Here is a 22,676-nt window from a genome sequence, read left to right as displayed (position 1 = left end):
CGACTTTTCGGTTCAAATGCTACCTCCCACTTTCAACTCCACTGCTGGAGGCCTCCGCGCCAGTCACCGGTGCTTACATAACGTGACCTTTCACCTCTTCATACTGCCCTCTAGTGCGTTGCAACCCAACTACGCAGTCGGGGAAGGGGGCTGGACCCGAGCGCAGAGCGGCAGTTCCTCTGAGCCAATAGGCTGTGAGCGCTGGCTAGCCCTCCGCCTATTGGAGCATTCGCCACCGGCGCCACAGGCGAGCAAGTTAGTGTGTGTCTCGGCCGGCGGGGGGGTGGGGAGGAGGGGAATCTCCCGCCATTTTTCAATAATTTCCTCCTGTGCAGCTAAGGAGTCGTGACTGCCGAACGCGGGGACCAGTAGCGAAGGTTGGCTGGAGGCTGCCAGCCTGCGCAGCGGTGCGCGCGGGAATTCTGCGTCCTCGCGTCCCGTTCCCGGGCCCTCCCGCGGCCGCGCCACCAGCGAGGGAGCTGATTTCTCGCCGCCCTCTCACCCCTCCCCTCCCCCACTCTACTCCCGGGATCCTGGCGCTCGCTCCGGGCCGCGGGGCCTAGTGTTGCTCCGCGAGCTCGCGGAGCAGCCGCTGTCTCCGCCGCCGCCGCTGCTGCTGCTGCTGCCGACATCACGCCGTCACCGCCGCGATGGCGCCGCTCCTGGGCCGCAAGCCCTTCCCGCTGGTGAAGCCGCTTCCCGGCGAAGAGCCGCTCTTCACCATCGCGCACACTCAGGAGGCCTTCCGCACCCGGGAGTATCCTTTTCCAGCCGCGCCGGCCTGGCCGCCCGCCCGCCCGCGGGGTGGGCAGGGGGCTCCTCGGGCCCGGGGCCCTGCAGCCCCGCGCGGGCGGCAGCTGTCAGCGTGCCGATGCCCCGGGCCTACGCCGTGAGTCCGAGCCCGCGGCTCTGGGCGGGGAGGCGGGCGGCGGGGTGAGGACCGGCGCCGGACCGGGCGCTGCGGAGCCCCGCGCCCTCCATTCCCCGGCACCGCACTTTGTCCCCGGGCCTCGCGGTGGAAGAGCGACCCCCCCCCCCCACCACACCCCTTCCCTCGGGTTGCTTTCGACCCAGGAGCCACAGGGAGCGGGATTTCCTTTGCTTTTTTTTTTTAAATTAAACCTTCAAGTGAAGTTTTTAAAATGGTACCCATGTGGCCGCGTGATCCGGCTTGTACGAGTCTCGACTGCGTTTTACCCCGGTCTCTGCGGGGGCACTTGTGCTTTTTTCCTGGTGGACTTTTAGGTGACAGAATAGTGAAGCACAAAAAAAACAAGAATAAAGTTCCAGATGTACAGGGAAAGTTACTTTGGAGGAGCTGATGTCTTTCCGTACGCATGCACAGGTTTGGAATTTTGACGATGGAGAAGATTGGTGATTGTTTTTAAGTAAAATTAAGAAAATAGATACCAAGACATCCTTAGAGTTTTTATGTTGTAGCTTAAGATCACGAGGCTGCCGGGACTGGTTTGGCTCAACGGATAAAGCGTCGGCTTGGGGACTGAAGGGTCCCGGGTTCGATTCCGGTCAAGGGCATGTACCTTGGTTGCGGGCATATCCCCAGTAGGGGGTGTGCAAGAGGCAGCTGATCGATGACTCTCTCTCATCGATGTTTCTAACTCTCTATCTCTCTCCCTTCCTCTCTGTATAAAAATCAATAAAATATATATTTAAAAAAAAAAAAAAAAAGATCACGAGGCTGATGCTTTATATACTAAGCATCCTCTCTAATCATTGTCTTCTTGAACAGGCTTAGTTTTTTGGTTAAAAGTTGTAGAACTTTTATTATTATTTTTTTAATGGATACCATTTGAGTTCTTTTGACGCTTCTGTGTAAAAAAGAAAAAGAAAAAAGATTTTTGAGTCAATCTTTGATGTACGGAAAGCTTCAAGAAGGCTAATGTAGTATTTAGTTTTGTCAGCCCTTTACTTTTGGTAGGACTTGCTTTATTGTAGTTTCTGCTTGCTTTTGTACAGAGAAGGAAGTGCCTAGGTGAGGGGTATAATTTGATTTCATTTTTTTTTTTGTTCACCCCTTTAATGTACTTAAAAAAGTCTTCACCTGAGGATATGTTTTTATTGATTTGAGAGAGAGAGAGAGAAACACTGCCTCCTGTATATGCCGGTAGGTAGTAGAGATCAACTGCAACCTAGGCTAAGTGCCTTGACCTGCATAGGAACCCCAAAACCTTTTGGTGTTCCAGAGGAACACTCCAACTACCTGAGCCACCTGGCCAGCGCTAATGTAGTAATTTGTAGGGTAATTTCATTCTTGTTTGATTGCAGTTTGTGACTATTGGGTGTTTTACGTATAAAGAAACTTGGAAAGTGAGTCCATGCTGTAGGAAGGCTCTTAAAATATAACCATAGCATCTTAGAGCTGAATGGGTCTGGGAGATGTTCAGTTCTCCTGCCTGCTTTGCCAGGTGGTCCCAGAGCGTTTAGATGGACACACACTGTAAATCAGGGGTCTTCAAACTACGGCCCGCGGGCCACATGCGGCCCGCCGAGGAGTCTGATCCGGCCTGCCAGGTTTTTTGGGCAGTGAGCGCAGCCGAGGTGTTACAGTAGGAATTAGTAGTTCATATAGTCCGGCCCTCCAGCTCTCTGAGGGACCGTGATCTGGCCCCCACTTTAAAAAGTTTGAGGACCCCTGCTGTAAATGATGAGAGTCAGGAGTAGAATCCACTGCTTTTCCTACCTCCTCCCTGTACCTAAATTAAAACCATGGAATACTTCTCCTTTATTTATTTATTTATTTAATATATATTTTTATTGATTTTGTACAGAGAGGAAGGGAGAGAGACAGAGAGTCAGAAACATCGATGAAAGAGAGTCATCAATCAGCTGCCTCTTGCACACCCCCACTGGGGATATGCCCGCAACCAAGGTACATGCCCCTGACCGGAATCGAACCTGGGACCCCTCAGTCCCCAAGCTGACGCTCTATCCACTGAGCCAAACCTGTCTCGGCTGCTTCTCCTTTTTAATGTTGTTAGTCCACGTTTGTGTCAGTTTGTGGTATAAGATCCATTTAAGGGAGGGGTGGTGATCCTAATCTGGCTCTTTTTTTTGTCCTGTTGGGATTTTAAGTATATTATTCTAAAGTTGCCCTCCTTTTATTTTATTATTTATTTATTTATTTATTTTTTAAAAAAATATATTTTATTGATTTTACACAGAGAGGAATTGAGAGGGACAGAGAGTTAGAAACGTCGATGAAAGAGAAACATCGACCAGCTGCCTCTTGCACACCCCCTACTGGGGATGTGCCCGCAACCAAGGTACATGCCCTTGACCGGAATCGAACCCAGGACCTTTCAGTCCGCAGGCCGACGCTCTACCACTGAGCCAAACCGGTCCCGGCATAAAGTTGCCCTCCTTTTAAAAAAAACAACATTCCAAACATTGATAGAGTGAAAAATTACTTGTCGGAATCTGTTATATCAAATGTCATTCAAATGTCATCTTTTGAGTAGTTGATTCCTCACACAAACATATTATCAGATGTTAATTTTTCAGGTATGATTCTAAAGGAGTATAAGAAACATGATAGAGAAGAGATAAACTATAAGTCCTTTAAGTACTGAGCCATATAAAAGTGGCTGTAGCTAGCTAATTTAGAACTGGCAGCTCAGGCTTTTTCATATAATTTACTAAAATCTTTGAAATATGATATATATGAAGTGTTCCTCTTAATAATGACAGTTGAAAACTGAAGCCTGGAACTTATAAAGTGGCATGTGTTTAATAAAAAATTCCCATGCCAGTATTTGTAGAACCTTTTTAACAAAGGAATTCATAAATTGTGTTACATATTGGGTATATTGCCCACTTGGGAGTGTCTACAAGTGGAAGCACTTTAGGAGGGTTTTTAAACTATTGTATTTTGTGTTTATCAGGTTGGCATATTTTTTATTAGACTATTAGGGATTTCATAGAGGAGAACAAGTAGATGGTTGGGTTTCAACTGCGTTTGAAATACTGTTACTTCCAGATATATATTATATATATATATGTGTATATATATATATATATATTATTCAACTGTGTTTGAAATACTGTTATTTCCAGATATATATTATATATATATATATATATATATATATATATATATATTTATTATTATTATTATTATTATTTTTTTTTTTTACAGAGGATAGAGTTAGAAATATCCATGAGAGAGAAACATACATCACCTGCCTCCTGCACACCCCCTACTGGGGATGTGCCTGCAACCTAGGTACATGCCCTTGACTGGAATCGAACCTGGGACCCTTCAGTCCCCAGACTGATGCTCTATCCACTGAGCCAAACTGGTTAGGGGTTAATTTATATTTATAATTATGTTTTTAATAGGATTTGAGTAGTTCCCTTCTAAGTACTACCTTTTAATTGCATGTATATTTTGTAACAAATTTATATGATGTTTTATTGACTTAAAGTGGTATGTTGTTATGTTCTTAAAAACGTTATTCATCATCGTTAAATTTACAGCGGTAGTAGTGAATGATGCACACACTTAATGACTGGGTGTTATATATTGATGATTACGTATTTGTACAGTGTCTGAATCTGTTCTACATTAACTCCCTACTATAGTACTTCAGGCAGGACAGTAGATCTTAGTTGGGAAAATTCACTTTATCAGAACACTTTTAGTTAATTTACTTATTGATTTGAAAAAATATTTTTTATTTTTTCTATTCTTATTATTATTTAAGGTGTGCAATTCTATAATACATCATCTCTATATTGTATTGTGTGTTCACCACCCAACTCATGTCTTTTCCCATCACCATTTCATTTGATTCTTTTTTTTATAAATATCTATGTTTTTTTTTTTTTTTTAATTTTTACAGAGAGGAAGGGAGAGGGATAGATAGCTAGAAACATTGATGAGAGAGAAACATCGATCAGCTGCCTCCTGCACACCTCCCACTGGGGATGTGCCCGTAACCAAAGTACATGCCCTTGACCGGAATCGAACCTGGGACCTTTCAATCCACAGGCCGACGCTCTATCCACTGAGCCAAACCGGTTAGGCTCTATGATCTTTTTTTTTTCTTCTAAATATATATTTTATTGATTTTCCACAGAGAGGAAGGAAGAGGAATAGAGATCTAGAACCGTTGATGAGAGAGAAACATTGACCAGCTGCCTCCTGCACACCTCCTGCCGGGGATGTGCCCGCAACCAATGTACATACCCTTGACTGGAATTGAACCTGGGACCTTTCAGTCTGCAGACAGACACTCTATCCACTGAGCTAAACCAGTTTCGGCTCATTTGATTCTTGTATGTGCTCTGACAGGATGGAACCAGCAACCTTGGCTTATAGGGATGATGCTTTACACTAGGGGTGTCAAACTCAATCAGAGAAGGGGCCAAAATCTAAAATTCTGCCTAAATCGCGGGCCGAATGGTTTACTGAACAGTCATAAACTGACAATGTCATAAACTGATAGCGGAGTGCAGTTATGACAGCGCAGTGCGGGCCACATTGCAAGGCCTGGCGGGCTGGATTTGGCCCGCGGGCCTTGTGTTTGACACATGTGCTTTACACACTGAGCTACCCAGCCAGGGTCTATCAGAATCAATTCTACAAGGTGTTGGTGTTATAGTGGTGAGCATAGCTGCCTTCCAGAATCAATTCTTGATGTGATTATTTGACAATAGTATGTTATATTGACTGTATTTAAATCAAGGTGGGTTTTTTTAAGGAGAAACTGAACCTATAAGCAGCCTATTGTAGGTTAATATTTTTGTTGTATTGCTTTAACTATCTTAGTTTCTAAAGCCTAGAAACAACTGGTTATTCATTTTTGGCTACATCAATATATGAGAACTTTTAGCTGGTGTAATGAGGAAGGGCTATTAGAATATGGCCAGAATAACTTGCTTGCTTAGAAAACCATGACTAGAGCAGGTTGCGTTTTTTATTTTCAGAGAGAGGGAAGGAGAGAGGAAGAGAAGGGTAGAAACACCTATGATGAGAGAGAATCTTCCTGCACGCCCCCTAGTGGGGATTGAGCCTGCAACCTGGGCATGTGCCTTGACTGGGAATCAAACCAGTTACCTCCTTGGTTACCAGTCTACTCTCAACCACTGAGCCACGCAGCCAGGCATTCTATTGACTTTTTAGAGAGAGTGGAAGAGGGGGAGGGAGAGAATGAGGGAGATATCTGTTGGTTGTCTCCCACACTGTTGGGTCTGGGCATTGAGCCTGTGACCCTTTGGTGCTTGGGCAGAAACTCTACAGTCTAACCACTGAGCACCACTGGCTAGAGTTATTTTTAACTTAAGGACAAACTGGTCCAAAGAGAAAAAAATAGGATGAAAGCAAATCTTGTTATCAGGGTTGGTACTTAGAGCTCAGGGTTATAGTTGGGCTTACTTAACCTCCATACTTTTCTGGGTCACTTCCTTTTAGGCTATCAAGGCCCTCTCTTCCTCCCTTCCTTCCTTCCCTCAATTTTTTAATTTTAACTCTCACCTGAGGATATTTTTCCCATTGATTTCTAGAGAGAATGGAAAGTTGGGGACATATCAACTGGCTGCCTCCCAAAAGCACCCCTGCCGGGGCTGGGGAACCTGCAACCAATGTATGTTCTCTTAACCAGGAATTGAACCCAAGACCCTTTGTGGGCTGAGGCTTAAACCACTAAGCTAAACTAAAATTGAGATAAACAATTCTTACAAGGCAAAAGAGGACAAAGAAGCAGTATATTGTAGGGAGGGGTATTCCTTGAATTCATGAAAAGTAGATGCATAATGAGATAGTCTAGGACTTGAAAAGATCTTATTATTTATAGTTTATACAACCTTTGGAGAATTGCTTTGACATTTTCTCTGCAATTATATGTGCAACAGTAGCTGGAACATAAAAAACATCAATTGGCATTTGCTCTGAATGGTTAGTTGAGAGAGAATGAAATCTGAAATAGGATTTAGAGGCAGCTGTCTCAATATCCTCTAGTCAAGCTTTTCTTTCATTTTCATTTTTTTCTCTTGCTTTCTTTAAACAGAGTAATAACCAGAATAAAATTACATAAACTTAAAAAATACCCAGTGTTAAGGGATATTTTAGGAATTTCAGTTTTAGTCTTTTTAAAAAAATTGATTTTAGATTCTTCTCTCCGAAACCAGTAAGCACATATGTTTAAAAAATGGAGCTAGAGAAAGGGGGAGGATGAGAAAGAAACATCAGTTTGTTGCACTTACTTCTGTATTCACTGGTTGATTCTTACATGTGCCCTCACCATCGAACCACAACTTTGGGGTATCGGGATGATACTAGAACCAACTTAGTTTTTAAAGTAATCAGAAGAAAGGGGTTAAAAACAAACAAGGCTGAGAAAAAAGGAAGTTAGGTGAGAAGCACAAAGCACCAGAAGATTATCAGTGTGGCCAATTAAAATATTTTGCCTGGGTCAGAAACAGATCAGAGGCTGAATTTATTAATGGCTCTGTTTGCTGTTGGCGAGAACTGACTTGAGAAATGTGTAAGTGGCTGTAGTTGGGGACTGTAGAAATGAGGATTTCTGATTAGTGCACGAGGGCCATTCAGTGAGACTGGAAATATCTGATAAAGTAGCAAGTGCAGGAGGATGAGGTGGGGTAATAAGAATTTAGATTAGAAACAGTTGGGTTTGAGATATTACTGAGGTGCCTAGGCCTGTGGTCGGCAAACTGCGGTTCGTGAGCCACATGTGGCTCTTTGGCCCCTTGAGTGTGGCTCTTCCACAAAACACCACGGCCTGGGCGAGTCTCTTTTGAAGAAGTGGCATTAGAAAAAGTTTAAGTTAAAAATTTGGCTCTCAAAAAAAATTTCAATCATTGTAATGTTGGTATTTGGCTCTGTTGACTAATGAGTTTCTGACCACTGGTCTAGGCAATACTAATATGTTGTTGACAATATGGGTCTTGATCAGGAGGGCCATTTGTATATTGATAACATTCACAGACCGTACAAAATTATCAACTTAAAAATTAGCTTGTAATATTTAGTCAAACTTTTTTTTTTTTTTTTGCATGTACAAAGCTGTTATTTTATTCAGCCGCAAAGTTGGGGAAAGGCTTCCAGTGAAACAGGTCATAATCTTTAAGTCCTGGCTGCTTAAGAAAAAAAGGGGTCCTCATGTAGGCAAGCTGATTTTTTTAGCTTGGTCTCAACTGGCCATGATACTGTGAAGAGTCACTTGTGTCCTTTGTTTTGTTGTCAGGGATATTATATCTAATTGGTAATGAAAAGAAGCTCATTGGTTGGGTTTATTGTCTGCTCGTGCAGCAAATTTTCTGCAGGGGACGATGGGATGAGTTGTCAAGGGAATCTGGTGCGCATGGATCTAACGTTTTCCATAAGTGGTGCAAATGCCCTTGGAAACTAGTGATTTAGCTATTGGACTGTCTGGAAAGGTAGCCTTAACCTATAAGTGAGAAGACCAAGGAGAACATATAAGGGTAGGATCCCTAGGCCTGGCTGGCAATTAGGGCCGATTTGTGGGGCAACTGGTGGGCAGGAAGATCGGGCAGCCCCTGCTGGCACCTGCGTTGGCTGGCAGCCTGGTGCTGCCCGCTGGCTGGCCCCATCCCCTGATCGCGGCTGCCAGTTGCCTCCCTCGGGGAGCAGATGCTCAATGCAGGGCCATCTGTGGGGTGACTGGTGGGTGGGGTGATCGGGCGGCCCCCGTTTGGAACCTGCCTTGACTGGCAGTCTAGTGCCACCCTACATCGAGCATCTGCCCTTTGTGGTCAGTGTGCGTCATAGAGATCAGTTCTGCTGTTTGGTAGATTTGCATATTAGGGTTTTATTATATAGGATAGAAGTCTGACTTGTGGTTTTCAGTGTTACTGTATTTTGTGTAATCCTTTAAATACTAGAGGCCTGGTGCACAAAATTTGTGCATAGGGTAGGATGGGTCTCTCAGCCTGACCTGTACCCTCTCCAATCTGGGAGCCCTCAGGGGATGTCCTACTGACTGCTTAGGCCTGTTCCCTGTGGTTCTCTGCTTTCTGCAGACCTGCCTGCTCAACACTGCTGCAGGCCCTGGTGTCTGCTCTCTGCAGGGGCCTGCTTATCCCTCACCGCAGAGAGGGTAAAAGGGTTACGGAGGGTAGGGGAGATACCAGTGGGGCTGAGGGGACTGGGCGCCGCCATCTTGTGGCTATGGGCACCATCATCTTTGTGACAGAGTGATGGTCAATTTGCACATTCCCTCTTTATTAGATAGGATTAGCACCATCCCCAGAGAGGGAAATAGATTTGTTGCTTCATTTTTTTCAGATCTGGAGGTGGTGCTTTTACTATGGGTTAAAACTATTGTTTTGGATTCTCTGTGGTTTTGTCCCTGTTTGTCTTGTTATTGATCATAACCCTAGAAAACCAAGAATTTCAAATATTAAAAAGGAAATTACTTGTTGTGAATTAATATCACATAGGGAGCTTTTTGAAAACTTTTATTTCAATTGCTATAAAATAAAGTAACTTGGAAAGTACAGAGATTGGCAGCAAATTCTTTATTTCTGTCAATTTATTTGCTAGCTTAGCATCTGTTGCTGTGCATAAAAGTAAATTAGCCATAACTGGTTTGGCTCAGTGGATAGAGTGTCGGCCTGTGGACTCAAGGGTCCCAGGTTCGATTCTGGTCAAGGGCATGTACCTTGTTTGTAAGCACATCCCCAGTAAGCAGGAGGCAGCTGATTGATATTTCTCTCACATCAGTGTTTCTAACTCTGTCTCCCTCTCGTTTCCTCTCTGTAAAAAAATCAATAAAATATTTTTTTAAAAAGTGAATTAGCTGTATTTTGAATTTGAACATAGCTGACTGATAATGAATTCCTGTTGGAATATTGTAGAAAGTTATATACATGGTACTAACTTGTGAAGTCCTTTTCATCTTATAAAGACTGAACAGTGAATGTATTGTTATTGTAAGTAACATAAAGATGTTATAGATGTTAAAATTATTTTTAGGATTTTTATGGAATTTTTAAATTCTAAGAATCAACAGGTGTTCCTATGGTACTAAAATCTTCCAGTCTTTTAGTAAATGGGTCATTAGATGCACAAAGTTATTCCAAACTATCTGTAAGACTGGTATAGTAATCTTATCCTCCTATGAAACTGAGTCTTAAACTTGATGACCATCTAAATCTATATGCATAAAAGCCTAAGTGCTCGAATGACCAGTCAGTATAATGTGCACTGACCACCAGGGGGAAGACGCTCAGAGAAGGAGCTGCTCCCTGGTGGTCAGTGTGCCACCACAGCCAACCTGCAGCCCATCCACCCAACCATCCTCCCTCTGTCCCGATGGATCCTGATCACCCGCCAGGCCGAGGGACCCCACCTGTGCACGAATTCGTGCACTGGGCCTCTAGTTGTGTAATAATTCCACAGACCTTAAATTCTTATTTCTTATGACTTTTTGTCTTATTTTGCCCCACCCCCCCCTTTTTTTTTTACAATGCTCAAATCTTTATTTTTCTCTCAATAAATTGGAAATTTTGTTTTTTTGCCTTTATTTTTTCTTATGCATTTTTAGTACTGTTTCAGTCTTGGGAATTTAAGAAATCACATTTGTAATAAAGTATTCATGTTTTATTTGCAAAGCACGACAAACTATTCTGATCATACTTAGCCTTACTTGTTTGGATTCACCAATTGAAAATTAACTTCAATTTTATCTTCTCAATATGTATATCATAAAAAGGATACTGTGGGTTTTTTTCTATATGTTAAAAGTATTTTATGGATATGGATTAGTTGTCTCTGTTGCTTGAATATTGTTTTCCTGAGCCACTGCTAACAGAGAATATGAAGCCCGCTTGGAAAGATACAGTGAGCGCATTTGGACATGTAAGAGTACCGGAAGTAGTCAGCTAACACATAAGGAGGCCTGGGAGGAGGAACAGGAAGTTGCTGAACTGTGAGTAATATAAGCATTGGTTTTCTAGTACCATTTTCACATTATTAGGAAAGGGTGGATAGAGAGTAATGCAATATTTTTTTTTAAGTATATCTGCTTTTTTTTTTCTTTTTAATATACTTTATTGATTTTTTACATAGCGGAAGAGAGAGAGATAGAGAGCTAGAAACATGAGTGAGAGTCATCTATCAGCTGCCTCCTGTACATCCCCCATTGGGGATGTGCCCGCAACCAAAGTACATGCCCTTGACCGGAATCGAACCCGGGACCTTTCAGTCCGCAGGCTGACGCTCTATCCACTGAGCCAAACCGGTTTTGGCATAGTGAGACTAATGCAATATTTATATTAAAGTTTATGGGGCAAAAACTGGAATTTATATTCTATTAGTGTCTAAGTGCCCTGGCCTAGTGGAATTTTGCTAGTAACAAAGTGTGTGGAATACATGGTTTTTTAGGTAGTTATCAGGCTTTTGAATATTCTTGCTCTATACTACTTTTATCCTGTAAATATTTTGAAAATGGTGGTTCTAAACAATGGATACAAATATGATCTAGAAGTAATATAGAGGTAGCAAATAAGTGGAAAGATTTTTTAAATTTTGTGGTCATTTGAAATTTAAGATAGTATTTACAGCAACTACCAAAAATAAATACAATTTAAAAACCATTTATCTAAGTGAAGTAGTTGAATGAGGAGTCTGTTTTTAAAGAAAAAAATATGTTCTTACTAATTTTTAGAGAGGGAGAGAGAGAAATATCAATCAGCTGCCTCCTACACTACCCCTATTGGGGATTGAGCCTGCAACCCTGGCAGTGCCCTGATCAGGAATTGAACATGTGACCTTTTGTGACAGTGCTCAACCAACTGAGCCACACCGGACAGGGCTGAATGAGGAGTCTTTAAAATTCCTTTCAGTATTCAAAGTGCCTACTTGTTTTGGTATTCTCTCAAAGAAAACACTCAGAATTGGGCATTAGGAACATAAAAGATAAATAGAAACTAGGGATGTCAATTACTCTTGGGAATTTGGAATATAAGTTTTTACTGTGGACTTCTCATTGACTTTTCCTGATAACCCATAAGCAGAGAGCATATAATTCTGTTCTTTTGCTGGTGTAACAACACTGGGTTTAGTTGAGGTCTGGGTTCTCGTTGAGGTCTTTGCCTTAGCTATTTAATTCTGAGGTTGTATAGTAAAAATATCCATAGTTAATAATACATAATTGAACGGGAGTGACTGTGTTCAATGAGACACATTGATTGGCTGCCTCCCGAATGCCCTGAAGCACACAACCCAGGCATATGCCTGACTGGAAATCGAACCTGGGACCTCTTGGTCCATGAGATGACACTCAATCCACTGAGCTACATCAGCCGGACTCAAACTGTTTTTTCTTGGCGCTTTTCTGTTCCAAGCTCTAGGATCACAGATCCAGGACATAGTCTCCATTTTAATTTTATTTTTTAAAATATATTTTACTGATTTTAAGGAGAAAGGGAGAGAGAGGGAGAGAGAGAGAAACATCAATGATGAGAGAGAATCATTGATTGGCTGCCTCCTGCATGCCCCCTACTGGGGATCGAGTCTGCAAACCAGGCATGTGCCTTTGGTTGGAATCGAACCTGGGACCCTTCAGTCCACAGGTGGACGTTCTATCCATTGAGCCAAACCAGCTGGGGTTCAAACTGCTTTTTAAAAGAGTTGAAACGTAGGCTATCAGCAGTATATGAGTATTACTTGGCATTATTTATATGCCCATATTGAGTATGATAATTAAAATTTTTTTATTAGGTTAATAAGTGAAAAGTGGTACATCATGGTTTTACTTTGCCAGGGCATTGGAGTTTAAATCATGGTTCCATCATGTTAACTTCCTGATTTATTTTCCTTATCCATGAAATGAAAATTCTAGAGAACTAAATGAATGAAAGCATATTATTGGTTTAGACATAATACAAACACAAGCGTTATGATGTCCTAACTAAAAGATGGGAAAAGGCCGAAACCGGTTTGGCTCAGTGGTAGAGCGTCGGTTTGTGGACTGAAAGGTCCCAGGTTCGATTCCGGTCAAGGGCATGTACATTGGTTGCGGGCACATCCCTGGTGGGGGGTGTGCAAGAGGCAGCTGGTCGATGTTTCTCTCTCACCGACGTTTCTAGCTTTCTCTCTCTCCCCCTTCCTTCTCTCTGTAAAATATCAATAAAATATATTTAAAAAAAAAAAAAAAAAAAAAAAGATGGGAAAAGGCTATGAATAAATAATGCACACCTAAAACAGGAAGTCTACTGCAAAAACAAATTAATGGGAAAATGACCACCTTACTAATGATGTGCATATTATTTTTACTTTACGTATGAAAAAATTAATCTGGAAAGGTCAGTCTGACAAAGATATTTATAAGTTATTTTTCCTGTGTACTTCATGGTTTTTAATCTTTGTATTCCCCAGTGCCTTGCATATATTTGCTAAAGAAATGTTTGAATTGACATGAATTAAAGCTGTGGAAAGGCTTTCCTATATTTTCTTGGTAATTAATAACATATTTGTTTAGTTTGAAGGAAGAGTTTCCTGCCTGGTATGAGAAACTTGTTCTGGAAATGGTTCACCATAACACAGCCTCCTTAGAGAAGTTAGTAGATACTGCTTGGTTGGAGATCATGACCAAATATGCTGTGGGAGAAGAGTGTGACTTTGAGGTAAGTGCCTATATTCTTTAAAAAATGAGATTTGACTCTAACCATATATCAGGATTTGAGCATAGAGTACAGAATGCATATCTGTGTGTATAAAATTGTGTTATATGAAGTCTCTACTTAGTATTAAATATAAAGACCAAATTTTAGAATACTGGGCTAGTCATTTTACATGTCTTACAGATTCTGCACAGAAATGTTGAGGTATTAAACAGGCTCAGATAATTAAATAGGTTTGTTTACATTGTTGTATCAATTATGAGTGATTTTAACTATATATAATGAAATATCTAACAATGGCTAGTACTTCTCAAACTTTAGCTTAAATAAAATCACTTATTCTTAAACTATTTAAAAATATTGAAGAGGCCCTAGCTGGTTTGGCTCAGTGGATAGAGTGTTGGCCTGCAGACTGAAAGGTCCCTGGTTCCATTCCCAAGGGCACATGCCAAGGTTTTGGGCTCAATTCCCAGTAAAGGGGCTTGCAGGAGGCATCTGATCAATAATTCATCATTATCTCTCCCTCTCCCTTTCTCTCTGAAATCAATAAAAATATATTAATATACATATATACATACATACATACATACATACATATATACATATATACATATATATGGAAGGAATGTTTCCAAACTCATTTTATGAAGCCAGCATTACCTTGATACTAAAACCAGATAAAGACATTACAAATAAAGGAAAACTTACAGGCCAATATTGTTGATGAATATAGATGCAAAAATTTTCAGTAAAATATTAGCAAACTGGATTCAGTAATGCATTAAAAGAATTATATACTATGACGAAATGGAATTTATCTCAGGGATGCAAGGCTAGTTCAACATCCATAACTCAATCAGCGTAATACATTACAATAATAAAGTATAAAAACATACAACCATCTCAATAGATGGAGAAAAAGATTTGACAGAATTTAACATCCTTTTATGGAAAAAATATCCTCGTGAAGATTAACAAATGAAAAAAGGAATAGAATAGGGAGCCAAGAAATAAGTCTTTGCTTATTTGGTCAATTAAGCTACAAAAAAGAGGCATCAATAGACAGATAATGCAAAAAAATGAAATTGGACTACTTTCTTATACCACATATAAAATAAACTCATGTGGCCATTATTGCTAAGTAGTTGAGCACCGAACCAAGGTCACCAGTTTGATTCCCAGTAGGACACATGCCTGGGTTTCAGACTCGATCCCAAATAGGGGGCATGCAGAAGGCAGCTGATCAATGTTTCTCTCCCTTTCCATTCCTCTTTCTCTAAAAATCAATAAAAACATTTAAAATAAAAACATAAAACACCTCAAAATAGGTTAAAGATTTAAATGTTAGACCTGAACCCATAAAACTCCTGAATGAAAACATAGACAATAAACTCTTTGATATTGCTCTTCACAGTGTCTTTTTGGATACCTGTTCTTTTTATAAAATTGATTTTAGAGAGAGGGAGCGAGAGAGGGAAAGAAACATTAATTTGTTCCACTTATTTATGCATTCATTGGTTGATTCCTATATGTACCTTAACTAGGGATCAAACTCGTAATCCTGGCACATCCAGATAATTCGACCAACTGAAAGACTCCTGGCCAGGGCTGGAAATATTTTCTCAAGAGAGGGAAACAAAAAACCAAAAACAAATGGGACTACATCAAACTAAAAAGAGTTTGCAAAGCAAAGGAAATCATTAACAAAATGGAGCCGAAACCAATTTGGCTCATTGGGTAGAGCAACAGCCTGCGGACTGAAAGGTCCCAGGTTCGATTCCGGTCAAGAGCATTTACCTTGGTTGTGGGCACATCCCCAGTAAGGGGTGTGCAAGAGGCAGCTGAACGATGTTTCTCTCTCATTGATGTTTCTAACTCTATCCCTCTCTCTTCTCTGTAAAAAAATCAATAAAATATATATATTTTTAAAAATGGAAAGACAGCCTGTTGAATGGGAGAAGATACTCGCAAATGATACATCCGTAAGGATTAATATTCAAACTATAAAAGGAACTTATACAACTTAACACCAAAAAACAAGCAATCCAATTTAAGAAATAGGCAGAAGACTTTAACAGACATTTCTGTTACAGGACATACAGCCCTAGCCGGTTTGGTTCAGTGGATAGAATGTCGCATCTGCAGACTGATGGGTCTCAGGTTAGATTCCGGTTAAGGGCATGTACTAGGTTGCAGGCTCCTCCCTGGCCCAGGCCCTGCTCAGGGCTCATGCAGGAGGCAACCAATCAATGTGTTTCTCTCACATTTATATTTCTATCTGCCTTTCCCTCTTTCTTCCACTCTCTCTCAAAATCAATGGAAAAATATTATTGGATGAAGCTTAAAAGTAAATAAATAAATAATAAAAATAAAATATGTTTTAAAACACACAAAAGAACATACAGATGGCCAACAGACATTAAAGTATGCTCAACATCACTAATCATCAGTGAAATACAAGTTAAAACAAGATACTGCCTCACACATGTTAGAATGGCTGTCATCAATAAATCACAAGTGCTGGCAAGGATGTGGAGAAAAGGGAACCCTCATATACTATTGGTGGGATTGGAAATCAGTGCAGCTACTATGGAAAACAGTATGGAGATTCCTCAAAAATTAAAAATAGAGTTGCCATATGATCCAGCAATTCTACTTTTGGGTGTTTATCTTAAGAAAAAACACTAGGCCGAAACCGGTTTGGCTCAATGGATAGAGTGTCGGCTTGGGGACTGAAAGGTCCCGGGTTCGATTCCGGTCAAGGGCATGTACCTTAGTTGCGGGCATATCCCCAGTGGGGGGTGTGCAGGAGGCAGCTGATCGATGACTCTCTCATCGATGTTTCAAACTGTCTCTCTCCCTTCCTCTCTGTACAAAATCAATAAAATATATTAAAAAAAAAGAAAGAAAACAAAACACTAAATGTATATATACCCCTATGTTTGATGCAGGATTACTAGTAATAGCCAAAAGCAACCTAGAGTAGATGAATGGATAAAGATGATCTAATATATACAATGGAATAATATTATTTAGCAACAAAAAATAATGAAATCTTGCCATTTGAGACAATATAGATAGACCTAGAGGGTATTATCCTAAATCAAATAAATCAGAGAAAAACGTCACTTATATGTGGAATCTAAAGAAACAAAGGAATGAACAACAGAAATAGACCCATGGATTCAGAGAACAAGCTGATAGTTGCTAATGAGGTCGGAATTAAGAAAAAGGAGAGTGCAAAACAAATGAGTTCTTTAGAAAAGTATACTGTATACTGTTTTCCTAATTTGAATAAGAATTTTGTTCCCAAGTTTGATATGATCATCATAGGTTGACAAGGAATCTCAGACATACACATATACACATAGACATGGACATACTTAACTAATAGGTATGAGCCCACCAAATGAAAACAAGAGGCAGAGAGAAAAAATAGACACACATAGACTTGAGGATAGATAGATAAATGAGAGACATGTACACAGATACAAGGATGCTTTCCTTACACACCTATCATCCTGTTCAATCTGCCTTTCTTGGGAAATAATAGCTGGCTCAGCTGAACAGGAAGCAGCTGAATAATTGATCTTGAAAGATTTTTTGAACAGAAGGCTTTAATATATGACCATTACTATAGGCAAGGAGATGATAAAGCCTCATGTCAGATGCCAACTTGGGGGTCCAGTTAATCATTGGCTTTAGAAAAGGGACAAAATCTGCTGAAACTGGTTTGGCTCAGTGGTAGAGCGTCGGTCTGCGGACTGAAAGGTCCCAGGTTCGATTCCAGTCAAGGGCATGAATCTGAGTTGCTGGCCCATCCCCAGTAGGGGATGTGCAAGAGGCAGCTGGTCGATGTTTCTCATTGACGTTTCTAGCTCTCTATATCTCTTCCCTCTTTGTAAAAAATCAATAAAATATATTTTTAAAAAAGGGACAAAATCTTATTAACCTGGTCTATCAATCCTCTATGCTTCCCCATTTAAAAAAACAAACAAAACTAAAGGGCTTAAGAATATACATTCTTGAGTCCTATCCCCTTAGATGTGGTTCAGAAAGTTTTGGATAAGTTTAAAATTTTGCAGTTTCACCAACTCCACTTATATGTGATGATGCTAAGACTCTGGAAACAATGATTTTCATTGATGTTTCTATTTCTCTCCCTCTCACTTTCTCTCTGAAATCAATAAAAAAAATATTCTAGAAGTAATAAGTGGCAGGATACAAGATAAATATACAAACACCAATTTGTATTTATATGTACGGTAGGTGTTAGCAAAAACAATTTGAAATTTAATAAAGCAATATTTCAATATCAAAAACTATGAAGTACTATAGGAGTAAACCTGACAAAAGATACGCATGACCTATACCTAAAAATTATAAAACATTGCTAAGAGAAATTAAAGAAGACCTTAAATGATGGAGAGGTGTATCTTGTTCATTTCTTCCCAAGTTGATAATGTAGATGCAACACAATTGCAATAAAATTCCAACAGTTTTTTGTGGGAATTGCAAAGCTGATTGTAAAATTCACTTCAAAATGCGAAGCAAAACAAACAAACAAACAAAAATCCCAGCTAACTAAAACAACTTTGCAGAAGCACAACAAAGTTAAGCTAATATTGACTGATTTTGAGCCTTCAAATTTTAAATTATTGATATAGTGTGAAGTTGATATAAGGATAGCAAATAGATGTGGAACAGTATAGCATCCAGAAGTAGACACACACACAGACATTTGATTTTTAAAAATATGTATTTTATTGATTTTTCTAAAGAGAGGAAGGATGAGGAATAAAGAGTTAGAAACATCAATGAGAGAATATCAATCAGCTGCCTCTTGCACTCTCCCCACTGGTGATGTGCCCGCAACCAAGGTGCATGCCCTTGACCGGAATCAAACCTGGGACCTTTCAGTCCGCAGGCCGACGCTCTATCCACTGAGCCATACCAGTTTTGGTGATAATTTTATTTTTTAAGATGTCATATTTTACTGGGTGAAAAGGTGAAGGGCTTAAGTACAAAATGACAGTTACAGAATGATGGATGTAAAGGACAGCAAAGGGAATATAGTCAATAATAAAAACTATGGTGTCCGGTGGGTACAGTACTTACCTTGGAATCACTTTGTTAATTATGTAAATGTCTAATCACAATGCTGTGTAAACCTGCAACTAATATGATATTGAATGTTAACTTTAATTGAAAAATAAAGAAACACGTAAGTATTGTAGAAAAAGAATGAAGAAATGAAGTCAGGGGGCGAAATATGCCATTAAAAAATATAGGTTTTTATTGATTTCAGAGAGGAAGGGAGAGGGAAAGAGAGAGAGAAACATCAATGATGAGAGAGAATCATTGATCAGCTGTCTCCTGCATGCCCCCAACTGGGGATCAAACCTGCAACCGGGCATGTTTTTCTTTTTTTTTCTTTTTTAAATATATTTTATTGATTTTTTACAGAGAGGAAGAGAGAGGGATAGAGTTAGAAACATTGATGAGAGAGAATAATCAATCAGCTGCCTCTGCACACCCCCTACTGGGGATGTGCCCACAACCAAGGTACATGCCCTTGACCAGAATCAAACCTGGGACTTTTCAGTCGGCAGGCCAACACTCTATCCACTGAGCCAAACCGGTTTCGGCCCGGGCATGTTCTTGACCGGGATTGACCCCTGGACTCTTCAGTCTACTCTGTCCACTGAGCCAAAACAGCTAGAATGTAATATGTCATTTTTTAACAGAAGTTTGAGAAGTAAAATTGGAAAAAAATCACTGTACTTGGTTAGTACTTTAGAGGTTTAGTGAATTTTTATTAGGTGTGGGATGAAATGTTTATTAGCTATTATATTCTAAACATTATCTTTAGATTTTCTAGTTTTTATTTATTATCTCATATTCTCATTCCTGTCTCTTTTATAGGTTGGGAAAGAAAAAATGCTCAAGGTGAGGATTGTGAAGATTCATCCTTTGGAGAAAGTGGAGGAAGAAGCCACTGAAAAGAAACCTGATGGTGCTTGTGATTCTCCCTCAAGTGACAAAGAGAATTCTAGCCAAATTGCTCAAGAGCACCAGAAGAAGGAGACAGTTGTAAAAGAGGATGAAGGAAGGAGAGAGAATATTAGTATGTATGATGCTAGCTTTCCTCTGTGACTCTTATTATACACAAATCTTTTTGAGTTCTCTAACAAGTAATTTGTGATTTGTAAATGAGTTTTGTAGGTAGATATGCCTTTCTTTTGTGCTAACAACTAAAATACAAAGAGCCTTGGCTGGTGTGCTCAGTGTTTAGAGCATTGCCCCATGTACCAAAAGTTCTTGGGTTCCATTCTAGTCAAGGACATGACCTGGGTTGTAGGTTCAATCCCTGGCTATAGTCAGGGTGTGTGCAGTAACTGGTCTATGTCTGTCTGTCTGTTTGTCTCTCTTTCCCTTTCCCCTTCTTACCCTGCCTCTGTCCCTCTCTTCCTAGCTCCCTTTCACTCTCTTTAAAAAAAAAAAAAAGTCAATGGAAAAAATATCCGTGGGTGAGGATTAACCAAAAAGAAAAAGGGGAAAAAAATCCAAATAAAGAATTAAGTCTTCCTTGGAAAGGCATTTCTTCTTAAAAATATATGTGCACACACCTAGCTATTCAAGATGGCAAAGGATACGTATGGTATGTCTGTGTGTGGAGAAGCGGGTTTAGAATAAAGGGCAAATTCTAATCTCCATTTCTCCTCACCGTGCAAGCCAGTTTGGGTAATTTTAAGTTACTTCCTTTTATCTAAATCCTGTAACGTAAGTCCCTCCCACATGGGAGCTGCCAACATTTTGAAACATTATGATGTCTAAAAGTAATTTTTTGGGACTTGGCGATTTTAACAATACTGTTTGAAAAATTGAAGAATTGAGATTTTGCCCATTGGGAAAATTATTCAGCCTCTGAAACCTTCATTTGAAAAAAAAAAAAGTGTAAATAAAAGAATTTGACTGGAAGAGATTACTTCTGTCTTAAAATATGAGTTCTCGAAGGATTTGTGTATATTGATCCCCCTCCCCATGACTGTTAGAGGATCAAATAATCTTAACCTTTTATTTAAGTGTTACCTACACAGTTTGAATTAGAATGTCATATTAGAGTGCTGTGCTCTCTGTTTTCCATTCTATTTTATCTTTCCAGATATTTTGGATATGTGCAGATGTGTTTTAGAGAGACTTCCTTATCTAGTCCCAGGGATAATTAAAATTTCCCCAAGGATACTTAACTGTTGTAGCTGGTTCACCCCAGTTGTTGATACTTCAGTTTTGTTTTCCACTCTGGATTATGAATGCTAATGTTTTTCAGTTTCTCTCTTCTTTTTGGTACTGAACTTTTCTAATATGTTCATTACTTAATATTCCCGTGACTTAATGTTAATAAATTTTTTGGTTAGACGTTGCCTGATAATATGTCTTCTAACACTTCTTCTGGAAACAGATCCTTGAACTACTAACAGTATGTTAACAATTGTTAATTTTATGACTTTGGCATCATGTACAAGGGAACTTCTAGTTTTAGGCTTTGTTTTTTTTATGAGTATTATATGCCTTAATTTAGTTTTTAATTATTGTAATATATATAATACTATTGCTAGTATGTGGAAAGGGTGGTGGACAGGCTGAAGAATTAATGTTATGATGTCTACTGAGTTTTCAGGGGAAAAATTGATTAAACTTTCCAGAGAAATGATAGGCAAATTCCAGTATACTAAATCTTTTCTCACTAGGTGACCTTTCTTTCTACTTTATGGGGGGAAATGTATTAGACAAAAACTTTCAGCTTGTTCTTAACCTCCCTGTTTTAAATTTCTATATTCTTCCATAGAGTTAACTTTTATTATTCTACTCTACAGTGTTTTTTAACCCTCTCTCTAATGTGTTGGGGTTTTTTCAAAAATGAAGCCCCATTTTCTAAAAACAACATATCCTCCCTTGATTCTGTTATTTCATTTCTGTCTTATTCATTCAAACCAAGATTATGAGATGGTGTCTCCACTTATTGTGCTATTATAATTTAACTTCTGCTTCTTTACTACTCCTGACGTTGTTGCTAATAAGATGTTAGGTAACCCCCTACTCGCTAATTCCACTGATTTCATATATGCTTTGCTTTTCTGTTACATATGACACTGCTGGTCACAGTCATACCTTTAACTTAGTTGATACCACAGTTTCCCTTAACCATGCCCCTAACCCTAATCCTTATCCATCTTTTTTGCCATCTTTAGAAAATATGCATCTGTTTTCTTAGACCAAAAATTCTGTTTCCCAAGAGCTCACAAGATAAATTCCAATTTCTTTAAATAGTATACAGTTTCTTTATAGTTTGCCCTCCTTCTTTAGTCTGATTTTTTACTGTAGTCCCAATTATATTTACCCAGACCTCATTATTTGGAGTCTCTGAACAAGTCATGTTCTTTCTAGGCCCTTTCTGCCTATCTTCCTAAGTTTAACATTGCTGCTCTCTCATATTATTTTTGTGTACCCACCTCTTTAATAGTATTTACCACATTGTATTATAATTATTGTTGACTGTGCCCATAGACTTTAGCTAGTTCAGGTAGGGATTTTATGAATCATCTTGGTGCCCCATCATTCAGTGCCTGATACAGAGTAGGTGTCAATAAGAGATTTATGAATGAATGAATGAATGAATGAATAGAATTAAAAGAATTCTTATTTTCACTAATTTTCTAATGATTTGACTAGATGACAGAGCACGTAGATCTCCACGAAAACTCCCTACTTCATTAAAGAAAGGAGAAAGGAAATGGGTTCCTCCAAAATTTCTGCCTCACAAATATGATGTGAAACTACAAAATGAAGATAAGGTTAGTTGGTACTTTATATTAACTCTATAACATATAATAGATGTTGTTTAAGAAAATATCATAGGGCTGGCTTTCTTAGAGAAAATGTGCTAAAGAAAAATGTAAATGAATGTGTTTCTGCAACGAATTCTGAGTGGTTTTCTAGTTCTTTAGTCTTAGTTGTTACTCATATTATTGTTGAATGTAAATTGTTTT

The 22,676-nt window shown here is 39.5% G+C and overlaps 1 protein-coding gene across 1 annotated transcript in view; it reads left to right on the top strand.

The window, feature by feature from the left end:
• The first annotated feature begins 248 nt into the window (after positions 1-248).
• The window catches only part of BAZ1B (bromodomain adjacent to zinc finger domain 1B), a 70,035-nt gene continuing 47,607 nt past the window's right edge, over positions 249-22,676 (top strand). Inside the window, exons 1-5 of the mRNA XM_084881605.1 lie at positions 249-757; positions 10,815-10,931; positions 13,485-13,629; positions 19,552-19,753; positions 22,360-22,481. Coding sequence (XP_084737731.1) covers positions 651-757; positions 10,815-10,931; positions 13,485-13,629; positions 19,552-19,753; positions 22,360-22,481 — 693 coding nt within the window. The 5' untranslated portion in view covers positions 249-650. The remainder of the gene's footprint in view (positions 758-10,814; positions 10,932-13,484; positions 13,630-19,551; positions 19,754-22,359; positions 22,482-22,676) is intronic.

Source organism: Pipistrellus hanaki (genome assembly GCF_964339955.1).
Source record: "Pipistrellus hanaki genome assembly, chromosome: 4".
NCBI classification, from domain to species: domain Eukaryota; kingdom Metazoa; phylum Chordata; class Mammalia; order Chiroptera; family Vespertilionidae; genus Pipistrellus; species Pipistrellus hanaki.
Note: the sequence above shows the minus strand (reverse complement) of the source record. Positions and strands in the feature narration are given on the sequence as shown.